At 45.2% G+C, this 22,051-nt stretch overlaps 1 protein-coding gene and 1 long non-coding RNA gene across 3 annotated transcripts in view; one reads left to right on the top strand and one right to left on the bottom strand.

The window, feature by feature from the left end:
- Positions 1-13,741, bottom strand: part of LOC142461223 (uncharacterized) — a 33,894-nt gene extending 20,153 nt beyond the window's left edge. The window contains exons 1-2 of one of the 2 annotated variants that reach the window (XR_012786860.1): positions 12,709-13,741; positions 4,231-4,369 (exon numbers count right to left, since the gene is read on the bottom strand). This is a non-coding gene — a long non-coding RNA (uncharacterized LOC142461223). The remainder of the gene's footprint in view (positions 1-4,230; positions 4,370-12,708) is intronic. The other variant, XR_012786859.1, reaches the window with a different exon arrangement.
- On the top strand, positions 13,024-21,656 carry RFXAP (regulatory factor X associated protein). The gene is made up of 3 exons (XM_075562946.1): positions 13,024-13,748; positions 15,533-15,640; positions 19,566-21,656. Exons 1-3 carry the CDS (start codon positions 13,275-13,277, stop codon positions 19,674-19,676), a joined length of 693 nt encoding a protein of 230 aa, XP_075419061.1. The 5' UTR covers positions 13,024-13,274; the 3' UTR covers positions 19,677-21,656.
- Positions 21,657-22,051: the final 395 nt, after the last annotated feature.

The raw sequence follows: 22,051 nt of genomic DNA, 5'->3' as shown, positions 1-22,051 counted from the left end.
GAATGAGCATTACTACAGGCGTTTAGAATACGATGTTGCACACACGGGTGAATGCTGAAAAAGAGAGAGGAATGTAGATGTGTGATGTCCACCCTGAGCAGCTGCCCGCCTTAGCATGGACCCTGATGACAAGTGCCATCTTCACAACCAGTGTGCCAAACTCGGGGCTATCAGGTGCGGGCTCTGCAGGACCAGTGCAAGCCAGCCGAAGCCCCTCCTGAGTGTACTGCTCCCAAAGGATCCCTCCCGACTCCTTCACCCTGTGCCAGACGGGAATGGTGAGCAGTAAGAGCGAGAGGAAGACGTGGTAACCGAGTAGATGATTCTTGGGGACAATCGTGTTACAGAGCTGACCTCAAGGTCAGCAGTTCAAACCCACCAGTTGCTCCTTGGGCGAACTATGAGGGTTTTTGCTCCCGTACGATTTACAAACTCTTTTGCAGCCTTTTCCATAATAGCAAACTGTGGAAACAACCAGACACTCTGATTGTGGAGGAATGGAGAACCAAACTCTGGTAGGTTCGTAGAATGAAATCTTATGCATCGATAAAAACAAAAAACAAAAAACCACGATGACTCCGTTAAGCACCCAAACTAGAAAATGCTATGCTTAGCAAAATTAGTCCATCTCATAAAGATAAATATTTAATGACACCATTATTATAAAGAAAAACAAAGAAAAGCAAAATGGTTTTCATCCCCAAAGGATAAGACTTTGAAGACTACGCAGAGGGTAGGAGTGGGGCGGGGGTGGAGGCAGGGGCAGGGAGGAATAATAAATTATGCAGGGTGGAGGGTGGGAGGGAAATAAAAATTTAAACAAAGACTGACAGCCTTGGAAACCCACAGGAGCAATCTCAGTCTGCTCCAGAAGCTCCTATGGGTCACAGTGGACCCAAGGGCGGTGAGCTTGAACTTGACAAGTGAGTAGACTGGGCTGAGAAGAGGATGAATCTTCTCAAAGCAATTCCTTTGAAATCTGGTATCGGAGAAGAAAGAGATCATGGAATCACCTTATCACATTTCTTTCTTTCTCTCTCCACTGGGGTTTATATTTTAATCATAATAACTCTAAGTTTATGGATTAGTTCCATTAGATGCAAGTATTAATTCTTCGTCGATGTTCAAACCTTGTTATAATCTTACCAGATGCCTGCTTACATTGAGGTCGCCAGAGCAACAAGGCCAGAGGTACTTTTCTAACTAAAGTTACATCTGAAGACTAAAATGACTCTGGTAGGGGGGGTAGTGGGGGATGTGCTCATTATTTCCTGCTCTAGACCAGGAAAGGCGTAGAGGTGGGAGTATGTGACCCTCAGACCAGAGTTTCCCAAGAACAGTCATACCCATGACTCGGAAATTCTCTCTCTGCAGCACAGGAGGACTTGGCCGCTCACTGTTTACATACTCAGCTGATAGCCAAAGGTTGGTAGTTTGAACCCACCAGCTGCTCGGTAGGAAAAGGGTGTGGCAATCTGCTTCCACAATGATTGACAACATTGGGAACCCCAAGGGGCAGCTCGACTCTGTCCTGCACGGTGACTGTGAGCTGGAACCTCAATGGCAACCGTGGACTTCAGCAGCTTGACTAGTTCGGGCTGAGATGGGGTCGATTACTTCGTGTGGCCCTTCTAGCCATAGTCCCTTTTGTGGTGCATTGTAAACTCTAGCCTCTATACCTGTGGTTATAATCCCATTGTGGAGGGAATTCTGTGCTACAGGATTAAAACAAACAAACAAAAAAATCTCACTGCCCTGGAGTCGATGCTGACTCATCGTGACCCTACAAGACAAAGTAGGGCCCATCAGACACTAAGTCTTTATGGGAGTAGAAAGCCCTCTTCTTCCCTGGGAACTGGCTGGTGGATTCAAACTACTGATCGTGCAGTTAGCAGCCCACCCACTACCCCACCAGGGCCCCTCATTATAGGGTTAAGGCGAGATGGATTCAGAGTCTTCACTTTCCAGGCACCACCTTGTGTTTCCTTGGGAGTCTGGTCTGCTGAAAGGCAAACCCCGCACTTCCAGCCAAGCCTGCCCGTTCTGTGCCCTCTGCTTTCTGACCGACGACCAGCTCTGGCTTTCGGACATCAGAGGTTGCTGCTCTGGACTCGGTGATCGGCTCGCCTCTGCCTGTCCTCTGATTCTCGGGGCATGAGGTGCAATCTTGCACTAGCTCCTCCACCTCATGAGTGAGGAGAATCCTCCAGACAACTGAACTTGGGATTGGGGACTGAACCGCACCCACAGCCACAGGTGTGAGTCATGTCCTTAAAGCTCTGTGAGTTCTGTGAGACCTTGCTGCAAACTGCAGAACCCGGGGGACACGAGGGAGTCCCAAAGGGAGGGGGGAGGGGGTGGTTAACATCAGGGAAAATGGAGCAGTATGCCATCTTGGAAACACTGGATATTTGGGACATCTAAAGTCTCCTCCTCTTTGGAACTCACACCAAAACAACAACAAGTCCTTGACATCCAGTCAATGCTGACCCATGGTGATGTTAGAGACCAGAGGTTAGGGAGGTCACCTGACACCAGGAGTCGTCTCATCACGGTCCAATCTCTCCATAGTGAATATAAGAAGGGGCTAAGGAGTGGGCACCACCTCAAGGCACAAGGGAAGGAATGTCGTGGGGCAGCTACAAACCAGTGGACAGGGACATCGCTGGCACACAGTGGGAACTCAGGAGCTAGCCAGCAGGAGCTAGCCAGCAGGACACAGCCACAGTTGAGGGAATGAGCCCCAGAGCCTGCTATCTGTCTGCTCCAGGCTGCCAGGCAAGGCTTAGCTTCCATCTCCCATGCCCCCCCACCCCGATCTCCCCACTTTGACGGGCATCAGGAGGACACACCCAAGCCACTTGCACTTGTGGCCACCAGGGACTTCCAACATGGCTTCCATGTTCCTGTATCCCAACCTGTCTCTCAGAGGTCACCACTGTTGAGTGCCTGTTAGTCTCACCCACTCCCTGGACTGGTAACCTGGGCTCCGGCCTCTGGCAACCTCCTGGGGCCTTCGGCTTCAGTGACGCCATCCCATTGAAGCAGGTGCTGGAACTGGGACAGAGCCTGCCTCACTTTCACTGAGTTGCCCTCAGAGACAACCTACTCGGACCCTTGCCCCTCCTTCCCCGGGGACCTGAACACTCAGGACCAGCCTGGGCGGGAGACAAGTCATGTCTGCAGGTTTGAAGAACTATCCCCATCAACACGCCATCACACAGGAGGCAGAGCCTGGCTTCCAGAGCCCACTTAGGGCTGAGGATAGAGGGTGCTCAGCCAAGTCTTTGGGGTGGGGAGGGATCGGACAGCATGTGTCCCCACCTGTCCTCAGTTTCCCACAATGGCCACAGAATTTGTGATGGAGGCCCATTCAAGGCCCCCGATCCCCTAGGACCACCTTTCAAAGAGAACTTTGGCGTCACCCTCCATGTCCTCCTGGCCTTTAACAGACTCCAAAGCTCAAGCACCCCAGAGAGGCTGCAGGAGGCCCCAGTGTTCCAGGCAGGCTATGGGGCTGCAGAAGGCCCCAGTGTACCAGGCGGGCCAAACAGCAGGGAAAACCGCTGGTGAGGTTTCTCCAAGGAAGTCCATGGAGTCAAACTCAGCCACGTTCATCCAAAGTTTATCAACAACATGAGCAGCTACAGAGCCTCCCACCAGCTGTAAGGCCAAGGGTAAGTGAAGTATACCCAGAGACCACAGAGCCTTCCACCAGCTGTCAATGGAAGGATCAATCAAGGACACCAAGATGTCACAGACCTTCCCCAGCTGTAAAGAGAAGATATATCAAGGGTACGAGGATGACACAGCACTTTTAAGCAGCCATAAAGACAGAGATAAGCCAAGTGCCACCCCGACGCCACAGAACTTTCTACCATCTGTAGAGACAAAGATACGGTACATCAAGAGCACTAAGATGCCAGGTTTCTACAGGGACACGCCAAGTACACCCAGGGGTCACAGAACCTCCCACAGCTGTGAATGGGCTGCTTGGCTAGATGAGAATAAACACCCCCAGCCTCTTTAAGGATCAGACACTCTCCTGGCAAGAAAGTCCAGCACCTTCCTGGAGAGCTGACCACACCTAAACAAGATGAAAACACATGTCCGCATGGAGGTCTGACCCAACCGTCCGCACCCCAGTTCCCCGACAGCAGCAACAGCAGAGACACGCCTGGCACCCAAGATCGGGGCCTGCTCTCAGAAGGAAGAAGTACGTGACATTACCTCCCGAAGATGCCACTGGACACTTCAATTCCAACAGAATCATCCTCCATGGCAGACATCTCTTCAAAGGTTCAGGGAGCACCAGGTAAATGCTTGGACCCAGGAGCCAACTTCAGACACTCAAAATCTGTAGGCAAATCTATAAAAGAAAAAGAAACACCATTGTTGCTTTTAAATTCTCCTGGTTAAAAAGAATATGCAAAGTATATCCATTTTACAGACAATTTTACATTTCTATTGTTGCCTGTGGTACTGAACAGTCTAAACAGTCTTGCCGCTGGTGGAAGAGAGTTAATAGATTGAAATAAACTCTAGATATTGACCAGTGCATATATGTGTGTTTCACATTAACAAGTAAATATTTTGGTTTTTTAATTTTATTTTACTGGGGGCTCTTACCACAACCCATACATATATCCATTTTGTCAAACACATCTGTACATATGTTGTCATCATCTTTTTCAACACATTTTCTTTCTACTTGAGCCCCTGACATGGGCTCCTCATTTTTCTCCCTCCTTCCTCCATGCCCCCCCATGATAATTTATAAATTATTATCTTTCTTTCTTGTCTTACAACAACTGCTGTCTCATTTCACCCACTTTTCTGCTGTCTGTCCCCCTTGGATGGGGGCCATTAGTTGATCATTGTGATCGATTAGCATTCTGGACCAGTAGCATTGGTCTTCCTTATTTAACGTCCAACGTTCACATGCACATGAGGCAATGGGAAATGCCTTGGATTGGGTCAGACACACCTTAGTCCTCAAAGCGACACCCTTGCTCTCAACACTTTCAAGACATTTACCCAAGGCAACACGGCATTTGATTTTTTTATATACTTTTTTGGGGGGCTCTTACATCTCTTATCACAGTCCATGCATTCCTCCAATGTGCCAAGCACATTTGCACATATGCCGCCATCATCATTTTCAAAGCAGTCTCTTCCCACTTGAGCCCAATATCAGCACCCCATTTCTTCTCCCTCCCTCCCCAGCCCAGCCTCCCTCACAAACCCTTGATAAGTTATAGATTATTTTTTCCATATCTTACATCGTCCTCTGTCGCCCCTCTCCCACTTTTCTGTTATTCGTCCCCCTGGGAGGAGGTTCTAGATTGATCCTTGTGATCAGTTCCCTTTCTCCCTGACCCTACCCTAATCCTCCTGATATCTCTACTCTTCTTGTTGGCCCTGAAGGGTTTATCTATCATGGATTCCCTATGTTTCCGGTTGTTATCTGTAGCAGTGAGCATGCTCTGGTCTAATCTGATGTGTAAGGCAGAATTGAGGTCATGATAGTGGGGGAAAGGAAGCACCAAAGAACTAGAGGAAAGGTGTGTGCTTCATCGGTGCTATACTGCACCCTGACCGGCTCGTCTCTTCCCTGGGACCCCTCTGTGAGGGGCTGTTCAATTGTCTACAGATGGGCATGCCCCCCATTCACCTTGGAAGTGGTTTTATTCTGGGTCTTAGGTGGCACTTGCATTTCTGATTGCTACGTCCACGAACATTGATTGTGGATTCCAGCAAGATTAAATCCTTGACAACTGAAATCTTTTCTCCATTTACCATGATGTTACCTAAAGATTACAGCTAAGAAACCCTTGGCAGAAGTTCTATCCATCACATGGGGTTGATATTAGGCAGAATCGATTCTCTCTGGCACATAACTACCATCCAAGTTAGGAGTCAACCTTGATATAACCCCTCAATATCTACCCAATTATTTCCCTATTCCTCACAACTTCACCTTATGAGGAAACACAGCAGGAAGTACTGGTCTAAGCATTGATGAGAAACACAAGAGTCTCTGAGGAAAATCTCCTTAAGAAAGGTATCACATGCAAACCATAAAAAAATCGGAGGACACTTAGGAGCATTTGAGAAACTTCTGCAATGCCAATCACTAGCTATTGCAAAATTTCCATTGATTAGCAGTATTCAGAATCTGAAATAGATCTTGGTGTGGTTGTGCCAAGTTTGAGACAAACATCTATCCTAGCCAGACAGACTTTGCTGTTCTCAGGAAGTAGGTGGGCAGGTTCAGGAGTTGATTTCACTATGTATACTTTTAGGTATCATCTTAATGATCAAGGTCAGGTCATGAATTTATGGTGGCCCTTCTATGAGCCATATTCAAAAATAGAAAAATCCAGAAGTCCAAAACAAAATCTGATAAAGAACAACAAACACCAAATTTGAAATAAATCCCAAGGCAAATGTACCCAAATACAAGACGTCACATTTAACATGAAATGGGGGTAACCTTGAGTTCCCTTTAGAAGTAAAATGATGTCATTATCAAATAGTCTGCCAAATAAATGGTAGATGGACAATCAACACCTGTAAAATTAAATACATTATCATTGCAAGGTGCTTTGCAACCATTTTAAAATACAAAACCCAATTCAAGCCCTCTTAAACATTTGGCAAAATAAGACAAGCCTTCTCCTTGTTTTCTCCTCAACTACTTAACCTTTTGATGCCGTGTGTGGTGTTGGTTGGTTTGCTTGCTTTGAAAACTTGCTGGGTCTGAGGTCGTAAAGGCTTGTCTTCAAACAAGCAGTCAGCTGAGTGAGGCGCCAACTAAATCCACACAGAAGAAGCAACCAGCCTGCGTGAGCCAAAGACTGTAACTACGTGATATAATCCAAATCCAAAAACAGGAATGGTATCAGAGTTTAACTTGTGAACACCTGGTTTGCAGAAGGCTATGGATGACGGTGGAAGCCAAAATCCATTTGCTGGGTCCCCATCTATTGAGCCTCCGGTGAGTCCCCACGATCATAGGTGAGGGATGTCAGTAGCCTTGTTATCAGATAGAGGGCATTATAAAGCCAATTATGGCAGACGTAGTTAGGTTTAAATGTAATGTCACCTGAGCTCCCTTTTGATCCATTTTAAAGTTGTTTCAGTTTGTTTGTTTTTTAAGTGAAAGAGAAATACATGTGGATTAAGTCTTTGGTGAATGAAATCCCTCTAGCCATGGACCAGGGATGTGAATAGTCTTGCTATCATGCAGAATACATTGAAAAGTGGATCGTTACAGATACGGCAGACTTAAAATTTATCTTCTACAAGAATGCAGAACATGTTCTCAAGTAAATGTGGTGGTGATTGTACAAATCTTTTTGATGTGATCAAACTATTGAATTCTATAATATGTGAATTATATGTCATTGAAACTATTTAAAAACTTGTACGATTGCACTCATTTACTAATGATAATATTAGGATTTAGGGAGGCTAGGTACTTTTTGCCTAGTTAAAAGTTGCCAGTAAGGTCCAAATTCAGTGGGCAACTGGACATCCCCTTACAAAAGGGTCGTGTGGAGGAGATGAACCAGTCAGGGTGCAGTGTAGCAACAATGAAACATACAACTTTCCTCTAGTACTTAAATACTTTCTCCCTGTCCCCCCCCACCTCCCCACTATCATGATCCCAATTCTACCTTACAAACCAGGCTAGACCAGAGGATGTACGTAGTGCTTGGCTTTTCTGTCTGCCTGGTCGCCCCATGTTCCCTAGAAGCCGTATAAAGAGCAAGGTAGTCCTGCCTTAAGCATTATCCCTTTCTCATTTCTGAAAGTGATGATTTTAATCCTGGGCTAACATCGTATTACTATCAATTCTTTTTTTTTCTTAATTGAAGTTACTGAGATTTTCTGTTGGAATACATCTCCCAAGGTTGGCAGGTAGTATGGCAGGCCTCTGACTGGCTCGTGTCCCGAGGAACAAAGATCAGATAAGAGCCGGGTACAGGCTACAGAAGGAGCGAAAAGCTAGAGAGCTTTTCCTGAGTCCATCTAGCCTTCTTTTTTTCTTTCTCTCCTTTTGGATGCAAGCTTCAGACTCAAAGAAGTGCCATTTCCGTGGCATTTTAATTCATTAGCTGCTCACAGCGGATCTCATCATGGGGATGATTACGTCATAACTGCAAACACTGAGAATCATGGCCCAGCCAACTTGACCACCGCAGTTATGTTCTATAACCTAGTCTGGTGAGTCAATGCTATGAATGGCCTTCTAAGACAGAACTACTGACCTCCACTGTGTCGAGCAAAACAGAGAGAAAAAGGAAGGCCTCAAAGGACTGGCGTACAGGATCAATCGTCTGCATAAAACTTGCCCTCTGTTATTGGAAAATCAAAGGAATTTGATGGTGTCGGCTCACACCAACCATTCCAACCAGGGCCACAACAGAAAGACCCTGGTAAATGAGAGGACATTCTGGGATGGAGGAATCAATCGACTGGTCTGGTTTCTGCTAGAAGATTCCCTGAGCCACTCTTTAACCCATGAACCAAAACTAACCCCTGGCGTCATTGTGTGACTGAATAGCAGATTGGCTAACAAAATAATGAACACCACTCTTAAGTACGGCTCTCCTTTAAAAAACCACCTATAACAGGGGAAACTGCAACAATTCTTTAAAACCAAGATGAGAATATAAGGTAGCAGGGAAAGAGATGAATGGAAACAGAACAGCCAGAACAGAACCGACGCGAATGCTCACACATTGTGTGTAGGCTCCATAGAAACTCTTCGGGTATTCTTATTTTCTTAGTAAACCTTTCTGCTCTGGACGTAAAGGATGAGTTTGTGGTTGTTTTCACTTTGATTAAATAAACATACTAATAAAATATAACAATATCGATGTATTCAATAAATTCATCATAGCAGAGATAAAGAGCTCACTAGGAGGAAAAGGTATCACAGGGGATTTCAAAAAGTTCATGGAAAATGAAATGAAAAGATATTAGAAAAAAATTTATAAAAATACAAAAAAGAAGAATTTTTCCGTAAATTTTTAAAAAGCCCTTCATACTTATGTGGAATGGGGAAGACAGGGGGAAATCACACGGAGTAAGATTAGTACTGAGTTATCAATATGAAGCCATATATACATATAGCCAGACCGATGTGGATTTATCTACAGGTACATGTCTTATCCTCGTCTCGTTTAAGTCCCTGGAAGGAATGCGCACACGTGGTACCCATACACTGGTTTCCAAATATCAGTCCCCACTGAAGGGAATCAGGGTGCCTTGGAGAAATAAAAAATGGCTGAGTCCAGGACTGAGGTTGGAAGGGAACACTATGAATCTAAACTATCTACTTGTGCTAGAAAGGAAGAAGCATCTATGAAACAATAGGGGCATCTCAAAAGGGCACCGAGCCACCTCGAAGACGACTACTGGCCAAATATAACACAATTTGGTGCAGCAACATAAATAAGATAAAGAATCACTTATACTCCATTAAGAAAAAAATAAAATGATGACTCCATACTGATTGTGTTAGTCTGGGTAGCCTAAAGAAACAAATACATAAACACACATATGTATATAAGGGAGAGGTTTATATACAAGAGGAATTGAACACTGAGAAAACATCCCAATCCAGTCCAGTCCAAAGCCATAAATCTGACATTAGGCCATATGTCTGATATCAATCTATAAAGGCCTCTTCAGACTCACGAAACACATGCAATGACGCGAATGCAGAAGATCACAGGCCAGTGGGTACAAAGTCTTTGGATCCAGTGTCACTGGAAACATCTCAGTGCTGGCAGGGGTCTCTCTCTGTGGCTTCTCTGGCTTCCAAGGTCTGGTTGCGTCCATGTGTCCTGTCTTCTACAATGCCTCCCAGAAAGTAGTACAGAAAAAGTGTATCTCTCCTGCCTCCAAGGAGGAAGTACCAGATTTCCCAGAATTCTCAGGGGAAGGCCACGCCCACACAGAAGTCTCATTGGCTATCTCCACACTGACAGCCTAGACTCCACCCCTACACTCTTCATCCTTAAATTGATTCCAGAGTAGGTGACCACCACACTGATCATAAAAAGTAAGCAATTATTATATGAGGAAGGAGGGGACTTCCTTACAATAAAATATAAAAAAGAAAACAACAAAACCACCATTGCCACCCAAATGAATGAATTCCCACTCATAGCGTTCATATAGGTCATAGTATAAGCAGAACTACTTTTTAGGGTTTCTGAAAATGTTAAATCTCTACATGGGTTGTCAAGACAGTTTCATCTTTCTTCCTTGGAAAGGCTAGTGGGATTGAACCATCCTCATGGCTACCAGCCCAGTGCTTAACTCAGTGCTCCACTGAGTTGGTTCTGACTCGTAGTGGTCCCTTCGTGCACCATCTTCACCATTGTCATGTCTGAGCCCACTGTTGCAGCTCACTAAAGGTCTTCCTCTTTTTGCTGACCCTCTACTTCCATAATGTTTTTTGTTTCATCTAAGACGTTGATCCTTGGCTTTTGACTCTCTACTTTACCAAACATAATGTTTATGTGTTTGTCGCCCAAGGTTTTCTCTAAGGGGTGGGCCCTCTTAGTAGAAGTAAGCAAACCTTTCAGAAGAAGAAATGTTTATGGTTATGGGAAAAAATGAGGGAATGGAAAAGAGACCTGTAGAGATAAGGACACTCTCCTAGAATTTACATAATGCCTGAGCTTTAGCAGTAAGTCTTCAAAGAACATTTATATGGATGGAATCTACAGGATCTAATAAATGCTCAAATGTTATGTTGATCATAATCTGCATTTCTATCATTTAAAAAAGTGTTGTTAGGTGCCATTGAGTTGGTTCCTGTTCATAGTCACCCTCTCTGTACAACAGAACAAAACACCACCCAGTTCTCTGTCATCTTCAGTGGTTCTTATGTTTCAGCCCTTGCTGCAGCCACTGTGTCAATCCAACTGAAGAGACTTCCTCTTTCTCACTGTCCTTCTACTGTAACAAGCATGATGTCCTTTTCCAGGGACTGGTCTCCTCTGACAACATGTCCAAAATACACAAGACGAAGTCTCACCATCCTTGCTGCTGAGGATGCTGGTTGTATTTCTTCCAAGACAGATTTGTTTACTGGCAGTTCATAGTATTGTCAATGTTCACTAGAACTATTCACTCAAGTGCATCAGTTCTTCTAAAAAAACATGTGTATGCACAATCTTACTGGCCAGTGACAAATACATTGCTTATGAAGTCCTAAGTTAGGGCAGCTAGTTCTACATAGAAGTTTCTAAGTGACCCAAGCAGTTTGTGCTTAACTATGAAACTAAAAGTTGTCGGTTCAAACTCACCCAGAGGCATGACAGAAGAAAGACTTGAAAACCCAGTGCCATAAAGATTAAACAAATAGAACTGCAAAATATTTGGGATTGACATGTGTGGATTACAACTCATAGGACCCTATATGATTGAGTATAGCTACGCCATAGGGTTTCTAAGGCTGTGATCTTGACAGGAGCCGGTTGCCGGCCACACCAGCTGGTGGGATCCAACCTCTGATCTTGTTAGTCCTTTTCCTAGCACCCTAGCACTTAATCACGGCACCACCAGGGGTCCTTTCAATAAAATTACAGCCAAGAAAACCCTTTGGGGGAATTCTACTTTGTAATATATGGGGTCACCAAGAGTCTGAAAAAATTCAATGAATTCCAATGGCAAGGAGGTTTGTTTGTGTTTTTTAAAGAATAGTCCCAAACATAATAATTCAACAAAATCCCTCTCTATGTCACCCTCACTCTCTCAAGTTGCTTTTGAACAAAGCAGCAGCAAGGGGGGTGGAGAGTGGGGATGTGGGGAAAAGATGTGGCAGTCCATTTCAACAGGGACTTATAGCTTTAGAAAACCCATGGTGCGCTTATCTGTCCTTAACAGTTCAGCAACCGAATGGCAATGGGTTTGGGGGCAGATGTTAGGGATCACTAGTTGCCTACTGGTTATGAGTTGGGCTGCTACCAGCAAGGTCAGCAGTTTGAAACCACCAGCCCCTCCATGAGGGAAGGATTGGACTTTCTACTCCTGTTGGGAGTTTCAGTCTCTGAAACAAAACTCACAAGGGCAGTACTACTCTGTCCTATTGGGTCACTGTGAGTCACCATGGTCTCGATGGCAGTGAGTTTGGTAAGTTTTACAGGGTCACTGTGAGGCAGAATCGACTCAATTACAGTGAGTTTGGTTTAGCTTTTGGTAGTGCGTTAAGAATTTGGCTGCTAAACTGCAGGTCCGCAGTTCGAGAACACCAGCCACTCCATAGGAGAAAGACAGGGCTTTTGACTCCTGTTAAGAGTTGCATTCGGGGAATCCTACAGGAGCAATTCTACTCCACCATATTGGGTTGCTATGAGTCAGCACAGAGTTGATAGCTACGAGTTTGGCCAAGGTTTAATAGGGTCGCCGTGAGATGGCATCGACTCAATTGCAGTGTTTTGCTTTTTGTTTTTCTTTGGTTAGTGTGTTAAGAATTGGGCTGCTAACCTCAAGGTCAACAGTTCAAACCCATTGGCCACTCAGCAGGGGATATTTAAGGATTTCCACTCCCGAAATGACTGGCAGTCTCTGAAACCCACGGGACAGGCCTATTTTGTTCTACAGGATCGCTATGAGCGAGAACTGGCTGGACGGCAGTGAGTTGTGTTGACGACTAACCCAACGACCGCGTTTACAACTCACCGGCCGCTCTGAGGGAGAAAGAGGAGGCTGTCTGCCTGGACAGACTCACCGCCTGGGGCGGTTCGCTTTGAGTCGGCTAAGAGCTGATGGCCGTGAGTTTAGTTCGGGTTTAGGAGTTGGCAAAGCACTCCACGGGATGGGGCTCCGCAGTCTATCCCAGGACGCGGTGGGCGCACCTTCACAGCCCCCACGCCGCAGGTTCGCATGCGCAGTCGTCCCGCGGAGGCTCCGCTCAGCCCCGCCTCCGGATGGACGCCCCGCCCACAGCCACCAGAAGGCGGGGCGTCCTTGGAGCTGCGCAGGCGCAGTGGGGACGCGCTCACGGCGCGGCGCCTCTTCCTCTCAATTGATGCCAGAGGCCGTTAAGCCCGGGCGACGCGGACGCGGACGCGGACGCGGCCGGGGCCGTGGAACCCCGGGCGAGGGCCAGCAGCACGGAGGTGCAGGGGGTGGCCGAGGGCCCCGGGCGGGGGGCGCCCGGCAGCGCCTGCCCCGGCGCTCCCGCGGCTCCCGGCCCCGCTCCGGCCTGCGCTCCGGCTTCGGCGGCGCCGCTGACCCTGCTGGTGATGCATCCCTGCGGCGGGCAGGAGGAGCGCGCGGCCGGGGCCGTCCTGCGGCCGGCGGCGGGCCACTCCGTCCAGTACCTGTGTGACCTGGCGGGCGACGGCGAGGAGGAGGCGGGCGACGACGAGGCCGAGGCCGAGGCCGACCTGCTGGACACTTCGGACCCGCCGGGCGGCGGCGAGAGCGCGGCCAGTTTGGAGGACCTGGAGGACGAGGACCCGCAGTCGGGCGGCGAGGGCAGCAGCGGGGGCGGGGCCCGGCGGCGGGGCGGCGGCGGGGGCGGCGCGAGCAAGACGTGCACCTACGAGGGCTGCCGCGAGACCACCACCCAGGTGGCCAAGCAGCGCAAGCCGTGGATGTGCAAGAAGCACCGCAACAAGATGTACAAAGACAAGTACAAGAAGAAGAAAAGCGACCAGGCCTTGAACTGCGGCGGGACCACCGCCAGCGCCAGCGCGGGAAACGTGAAGCTGGAGGTATGGGGGGTGGGGGGGCCTTTGCGTGGGCCGCGGGGCATGGGGAGTGCAGGAAGAAACCCGAATTCCCCTGCAAACCCCCCCACCCTCCCCAACCACGACGACAAACAGCCCCGCTAACCACAAGGTCACGGGTTCAAACCCACCGGCTGCTCTGTGGGTGAAAGACGAGGCTGTCTGCGCCAGTAAACCCGAAACAATTCAGGATAGGTAGAACTACAGGGGCGCCAAGAGTCAGAATCCACTGGATGGCAGTGAGTTTGGTCTTTTGACCAGTTTATGAAAAGCATCCTATTGTCCTTAATCCTGTTTTTCCATGAACCCCTCTTAGGTAGTACTATAGTAGGTCAGAGGTCCTCAAAGGACAAGATACTCCAAAAGGAAACACAACTGTGTACGCCAGAAAGGTTGGCTAGCCACTCGTGCTGAATCACTAAATGCCTATGTGCTCAGGTGTAAGTGGAGTCTCACTGTTCTTCTGCAGACGCACAGGTATTGTATTTTACATTGTAGAAATCAAGACACAGATCTAAGGTGAGGTCTTACAACCAGCTGGCAAGTTTTCGAACACACACTCTTGATTCCTAGAGTTTCATTCTTTCCCGCCATCCTATCCTGTTTTTCTGGAATTCTGATAACTCACTGCCACTGAGCAGATTCTGACTCATACTGACCACTACAGGACGGAGTAGAACTGTCGGGCTGGGTTCCTGAGGCAATAACTATTGATGGGAGTAGAAAGCCTCGTCTTTCTCCCATGAAATGGAGAAGAGAGGGTGAGTAAACTCTTCTATAGTATATTTTAGTCAGAATGTTTGCTCATTATTATGGTTTTATGGAAGTAACGTATTTTAATTAAGTGGTTTATAAGGGAAATTATACAAATACAAGATTCTCTCAGATAATTTTGGGTCCGTATTTGGAAGTGTTGCTGATACTGCTTGGGTAATGATTTCTTGGGGTAATTGTCTAATTTTAAGACTTACCTATCTTGTCTGTATTAACAGCTGGAGATTATTTATACTAATGATTTCTAGTTCTTTCACCTCTTAATAGTCAGTTTGTCATTTTCTCTTTATGACTTTACAGTTTGAAAACATTGCCTTTGAAATTGCTCGTTTAAACCATCATTTACTTCCCCCTTATTTCCTGTTAATTGGGCAAAAACATTGTCAAAGTGTTGACATATTTGCAAGATGGGTGTAACAACTGAGTTCATATGGTACAGGTACAAAAAACCTAATTCACTGCCGTCACGTTGATTTGTCTCAGACCCTGTAGAGCAGAGTAGAAATGCCCCTGTGGGTTTCTAAGACTGACTGTATGGGAGTAGAAAGCCTCGTCTTTCACCAGTAGAGCAGCTGGTGGTTTCGAACTGCTGAATAACCACTATACTACCAGATGGATTTTTTTTTCTTTTGACTGGATAGCTTTTTATGAAGAAGGTGTTCAATTTCCACTTGATATATTTGTAAAATTGAAAATACCCGACAGGTAACTCTGCTCACCTCTCTCCTAGCCTCTGCCACACTATTATTACCTTCTTTCATTAAGACTGGAGAGAGCTGTCTTGAAAGCCCTACACTTGTGCCTCTACCAAAGAAGAGGGAGGAGAGCAAACTGCCAACATCTGACCTCGCCCTGGCTTTCCCGAAGTCCCATAAGGACCGGGAGGAGGAGGAAGAGGAGCACAGACCTAGTCATTACAGCATTGAAATGCTTATCATTGCGGATTGCTACATCATGATAGCTGTTCACCCACTGTGTTGTTGTCATTACCCTAGGAAAGCGCTGACAGCATACTCTCCATTGTTAAACAAAGAACGGGATCTCTGGGGGATCGTCCTGCAAGGCCTACTCTTTTAGAACAAGTATTAAATCAAAAAAGACTGGTAAGTATGCGTAAAGTTGTACAGGGAACAGGTTAGATCTTTGAGACTTCAGAACTTGTTGAACTGGGCATCGGAATTGAGTGGTACCTCGGTGCTTACTGCCTACTGGAGCCTCATAATCGCTCAGGTTTATAGGAACAGCCACTTGTAATATTGATTTTATTGGCTACCCTTTGACCACCTGAGCAAGATGGTATTTTAAGACACTGTACTTGTACTGAATTTGAGATTGGTTGAATAATTCCTGGGGTTATTCAGTGCCATTAATTGAAAGCTTTGTTTTCAATTGCTCTTTAAAATAGCCATGTACTTCCTCCGCATTTTCTGTTAATTGGACAAATTTAATAAGGATCAGTATAATTTTGATAGCCATCAGAGCTCAATCAGGAAAAGATTATTCAATACATACTAGAGTTATTTAATAAATGACTGAAAATAATTTGAGGTAAGAAAAAAAGCATTATGTCATACATCATAATAAATTCTTAATAAATTAAAATTTTGGTTTTTTAATAAAAGAACAAGGTAGAATATTTTAAATATTTTAATATATCTTTATATGTCCCCAAAATATGAAAAGAGAATGTTCTGACTTAAATAGGCAGAATCACAATGGAGAGACTATAAATTTGATTACATAAAATGAATAGTACATGTCAAAATTGGTGGCACAAATAAAAATGCAAAATAGAATAGGAAAAGGATTTGGATTTGCAACAAATATAAATAATTGTATAATATGGTTGATGTTTTATTATATTAAATATATATTTATTTTATTAAATATATATTTATTTTATTAAATATATATTGTTGACTTCCAAACATTGCAAAACATAGCTATAGGGGAAATACAAGGAGAAATCCTATATTTCATTGATATGGGGAAATTCCGTATTTGCAGCAATCGCACAATAAAATGACAGTAAGTGAAGATTAGTTGATAAAGGACCCTGGTGGGGGGGATCATCGAAATGGGCACTATCATTTTGCCAGTGTCATTTTGTGTGTGCCAGCACTTTCAGAAAGCAGATTAGCAACTACAACTGTAAAACTGACAGGTGGGCAAAAATGCCTGTTATTTTAGACAGTTGCATTAGTTTCTAAAAATGTAGTAATATGCTATTACATATATTTCCATATCTATTTCTATATAAGGGGCTCCGAAACGTTTGTGGAAAAATTGAATTAAAAGAGATTGGAAATTTACCAAGGGTTTGGGAGAGAGGGGTGGTGGAGGAGGAAGGGGGAAGAAATGGGGAGTTTATATCACGGGCTCAGGTGGGAAGAGAATGCTTTGAAAATGATGGTAGCAAATGTGCTTGACATAAAGGATAAACATATGGATTGTGATGAGATTTGTAAGAGCCCCCAATAAAAGTATTTAATAAAATAAAAGAGAGGGAGATTGCAATTTTTCCATGAACTTTTTGAAGCCCCTTCATATGATATATGCACACACACACACATTCTCAGTTTTATTCAGGAAGACTCTAGATCAGTGGGAGAAACAAGTTTCGGTGTTGTTGTTGTTAGGTGCCAGTACGTTAAGTGGGTTCTGACTCCTAGCAACCCTGTGTACAACATAACAAAACACTACCTGGTCCTACACCATTTTCACAATTGTCAAATCTTTGAGCCCGTTGAAGCAGCCACTGTGTCAGCCCATCTCCTGGAGGGCCGCCTTCTTTTTTGCTGCTCCTCGACTTTACCAAACAGTATGTCTTTCTCCCCAAGGATTGGTCTCTCCTGAAGCATGTCCAAATACATGAGACAAAGTCTCACCATCCTTGCTTTTAAGTTAAGGAGCATTCTGATTATACTTCTTCCAAGTCAGATTTGTGTTAGTCTTAAATGTATTTTTATACTGATATTGAACTGCTCTTTTCACATAGAGCTGCGTTTTATTTCTCTGTGTGTGTGTGTGTGTGTGTGCGTATGTGCATGTGTTCCTATAATCCTGGGCCAGTGATGTACATGGCTGATTGCTCTCACATGTTTCAAAGAAAGTATATGTTGGCATATTATTTGAAGTGTTTTCTGTTTTGCAGAAAGTCACTCAAATCATCAAACTCTACTTGTTAACTTTCTCATTGCCATCAAGTTAATACTAACTCATAGCAACCCCGTGGATTTCTGACCCTGTAACCCTTTATGAGAGTAGAAAGCCCAGTCCACGGAGCTGCTGGTGATTTTGAACTGCTGACCATGAGGCTCACCAAAGCAGAACCACTGTACCACCGGGGCTCCTACCTGTTATCTCTAGGCTTTAGTATTTTGGTGTCCGGCATCTAGTTTTATTCTGTATTATTAGTTTGCAGCATTCTTGTAACGTACCAGCTGCAGAAGTGAATGTACTCCAGGCCTGTGTTCGTTTGGGAAGCATGTGTGTCTTCGGTATAGCTAGGGACGCATCAGCATCATTCCATAGCCCAGATACAATCTCGTCACATAAGAATGGTGATAGGAATTACTGAAACCAGAATGAAGGCTGAACATGGTAGTGGGATGGGAGGAAAGCATAGGGAAATAGAGGAAAGGAGTAGGAAGCAAAGGGTATACATAGAAGCCTAAATACAAACATGTACATATGTAAATATATTTATGAATATGGGGGAAATGGACCTGTGTACATATATTTATAGGTTTAGTAGTAGGGTAGCAGGTGGACATTGAACCTCCTCACGCACACTTCCTCAATACAATAGCACCTTGCCCAGCTAAATGGTCATTCCATGATACCCATCTTCCCGACATGATCCCTGAAGACAGACGTGTGTATAAGCAAACGTGGTGAAGAAAGCTGATGGTGCCCGGCTATCAAAAAGATACAGCGTCTGGGGTCTTAAAGGCTTGAAGGCAAACAAGTGGCCATCTAGCTCAACAGCAACAAAGCCCACAGAGAAAACGCACACAGCCTAAGCGAATACAAGGTGTTGAACGGACCAGGTAGCAGACACTAAGGAACAAACAACATCATTGTGTGAGCACCTTCTTCACATAAATGCTGAAGACGAAGGTGTGCATAAGGAAGTGTGGTGAAGAAGGCTGATGGTGCCCGGCTATTGAGAGATATAGTGTCCGGGGATTTAAAGGCTTGAAAGTAAACAAGCGGCCATCTAGCCCAGAAGCAACAAAGCCCACATGGAAGCAGCACACCAATATGTGTGATCGTGAAGGGCTGAGGGGACCAGGTCTCAAACAACAAAGGCGGCGGGGGGGGGGGGGGGGGAATCACATCACCATGAATGAGGTGGAGTGCATGATGGGGACCCAATGCCCATCTGTAGACAGCTGGACATCCCTTGCAGAGGGGAAGTGGGGAGGAGATGAGTCACTCAGGGTTCAGTGTAGCAACAATGAAACTTAAAACCTTCCTCTAGTTCTTGAACGCTTCCTCCCCTCCCAATTATCATGATCCCAATTCTACCTTGCAAACCTGATTAGACCAGAGGATGCACAGCATTGCAGTAGGGATCTGGAAACAGGGAATCTAGGACGGATGAACCCCTGAGGACCAGCAGTGAGAGTGGCGACACCAGGAGGGAAGGGGGTGTAGAAAGGGAGAACCGATCTCGGAGATCTATGTGTAACCGCCTCTGGGGGATGGGCAATGGGAAGGTGGGTGAAGGGAGGTGCCAGGCAGTGTAAGATAAGATAAAGTAATAATTTATAAACTATTAAGGATTCAGGGGGCAGCGGGGAGGGAGGAGGAGGAGGAAAACAAGCTGATTCCAGGAACCCAAGTGGAAGGTGAATTTTGAGAATGACAAAGACAACGAATGTATAAGGGTGCTTTACTCAATTGATGTATGTATGGATTGCGATAAAGAGTTGTATGAGCCCCAATAAAAAGATTTATGAGATTAAAAAAAGAATGACGATAGCGACAAAGAACTGATGTGCTCTGTTTTCCTTTCTGAAGTCATTACTGCGGAGTCCAGAAGTCGTGCAGTTCCTACAGAAACAGCAGCAGCTCTTAAGTCAGCAAGTTTTGGAGCAAAGACAGCAGCCATTCCCTGGAGCCCCGGTATGAGAGGACGCACCCCAAGACGCGTCTGCATGCTTTGTTCGGTTCCTTCTCCTCGCGGAGTAGGTGCACGTGTCTTTATGCCAAAGTTAAATGGGTCAGACCTGCCGCGGGACCATCAAGAGTCATTCTCCTGTATGTGTGCACTTGGGGATAAAAAAACAATGCTGGACTCTGTGCATGGAAGCCTTTCCGTTTCCCAACCGTCTAAAGAAATCAGTTTACCTTTCTGATACAATGTTTGATTATGATGTTCTTTTCCACAAAACGTTCCCCTTCAGTCATTGTCCCTGAAGGTCTGGAAGCAGTAACTCTCGGTGGAAGTCATGGAGGTGAGAGATCATCTCCCGTCATATCACTGAGTGGATCTCAGCTGGGAAGGTGTTTTGGTTGTCGCCCTCCCCTTGAAGGCCTTCAGTAGGTAACCTAAAGGGACTGAAATGTTCTGCAGGGTCTGGGATCCTCTCCCACGACCCAGCCTAACCCAACCACAACCCAAAATCGCCCTTGACCGTGCCAGCAACACCCCCTGGAGAAGCACTGCGAACTCCTTGTGTTGCGACTGGTAGCAGGGTAGCTCACATTGAGTTCTGGCCTGTAATCTTGTCCTTGCAGTTCAGACTGTGGCTGTCAAGGAGGTAAGCATAGTTCCTCTCCCAGGAGAGTGGCCGCTGTCAGTGCCTGTGACAGTAGGGTGCGCATCCCTTCCCAGAGGTGTCTAGTTCAGGCTTCAGGAGGAGGATATCTCCCCTGTGCCCTGGAATGAATACACCAGCCAAAGCTAACCTCTCCCCCCGTGCTGCAAACTGATGTCCCAGGTTGTGCATGGAAAGGTACTGAAACGGCAAGTCCCACGCCGTGTTCATGTATAAATATGTGTGTATATGTACCACAATAAAATACATATTAAGTTTAAACAAAAAGAATTTTAAAAAGCTAACCTCTCTACTGCCCGTCCCTTTCCATTTTAGTCTCTCTGAACACAGACAGACACTCTGTGAGTTGACTCAGTGGACTGTACGGGTGGATCGCACACCTGGTCCTGCCAGGGCCGAATCGCTTTTCTACACACTTTCTTTTCCAAAGCAAGATCTTAAAAAGAACATTAACACGCCAGCATCAAATCAACATGTTTCAAAATCAAGCTGTTGTAACACTGACTTATTCCAAAGTAAATGTTAAAAAAAAATAATGGGTAGTCTGGAGAGACTTTCTTTTAAAGATCTTTTCTCCTAGGAAAACTTTGAAAAAGAAAGCCTGTCAAGAACAACAACCAATATTCCAGTGTTAAGCTCATAAATGTATGTATCTTGAGTGTAAGTACAAAGATCTATTCCACTTCTTATAATTGTTGAACCCAGAAAAATGTATCAATTTTAAAAGATATGATTGTTTCTAAGAAATACTTAAGAAAACATTTTTGTTCATTTTGTATGTGTTTTTAATCCATGCATATCTATACAAAAGCTTTTTTTTTTTTTTTTAAGCAAACTTCACAAATGTCCAGTTGTTGACCTTGGGATATTCTGGTTCCCTTATTCTGTTCTGTGCTTGGCTCACTCTGGAAACAGGAATTCATTTACATTTTTCATTCACTGTTAACTCTGGTGGTGCTTGGAGCCTTCCTGCTAAACTGTCTTGAATCCCTGAGGTGAAAGTTACCGTTTAGGGGGGGAAATCAGCATGTGCTTCTTCAAATGTGTATCAATGGACTGGGGAAAGGTAGAGCAATAAGAACTGAATAAAGAACTGATTGAATTTTTGTCTTTATGGGAACTTTGTGATGATGAATAATTCAACACTACTGTGGATAATTGAGAGAGGCTCAGACTCTTCCCAGGACGTTTTGGGGAGGCTTTAAGATAGCTGCCATTAATGAGTTTGGATAGGAAAAGGACAATGCCCAACACCGTTCAGTAACCGCCATTTGAGAAATGTTTCTTACTTTCTAAAACTGTCAATAAAACAATAAAAGTTTAATACTTATTCTTTATAGACTTTTTACATTGTACCCTACTTTTTCACCCCTCTGCATTTTCATGGTGTGACTTCACAGCGGCTCCAGCCAAGAGTTTGATTTTATTTGCATACCCTTTAAATTTGGACTGGAACCCAAGAGAAAAAGATGAGGCTCTCTGCCCCTGTAAAGTGTTACAATCTTGGAATCACACAGAGGCAGTTCTCATCTGCTCTCCTGGAGTCAGAATTGACTCAGTGGCAGTGAGTTTTGAGTTAACTCTGGACTGGCTGGCCTCATGGCTTGTTATGGCCAATAGACTCAGTAGCACGCAGAGAAAATAATAGTAGGCCAATTCTGTGTAGACTTTAAAGAGGTTTTGAATGCTTCCCTTGGGTCCTGGGGGATGCTGCCCATCTACCAT

This window comes from Tenrec ecaudatus, chromosome 11, assembly GCF_050624435.1.
Source record: "Tenrec ecaudatus isolate mTenEca1 chromosome 11, mTenEca1.hap1, whole genome shotgun sequence".
NCBI lineage: Eukaryota > Metazoa > Chordata > Mammalia > Afrosoricida > Tenrecidae > Tenrec > Tenrec ecaudatus.
Note: the sequence above shows the minus strand (reverse complement) of the source record. Positions and strands in the feature narration are given on the sequence as shown.

Coding starts and splice junctions, on each gene's coding strand:
- RFXAP (XM_075562946.1), top strand. CDS start 13,275: ATGCATCCCTGCGGCGGGCAGGAGGAGCGCGCGGCCGGGGCCGTCCTG. Junction 13,749..15,532: donor CGGGAAACGTGAAGCTGGAG/GTATGGGGGGTG, acceptor TCATTACCCTAG/GAAAGCGCTGACAGCATACT. Junction 15,641..19,565: donor TATTAAATCAAAAAAGACTG/GTAAGTATGCGT, acceptor TCCTTTCTGAAG/TCATTACTGCGGAGTCCAGA.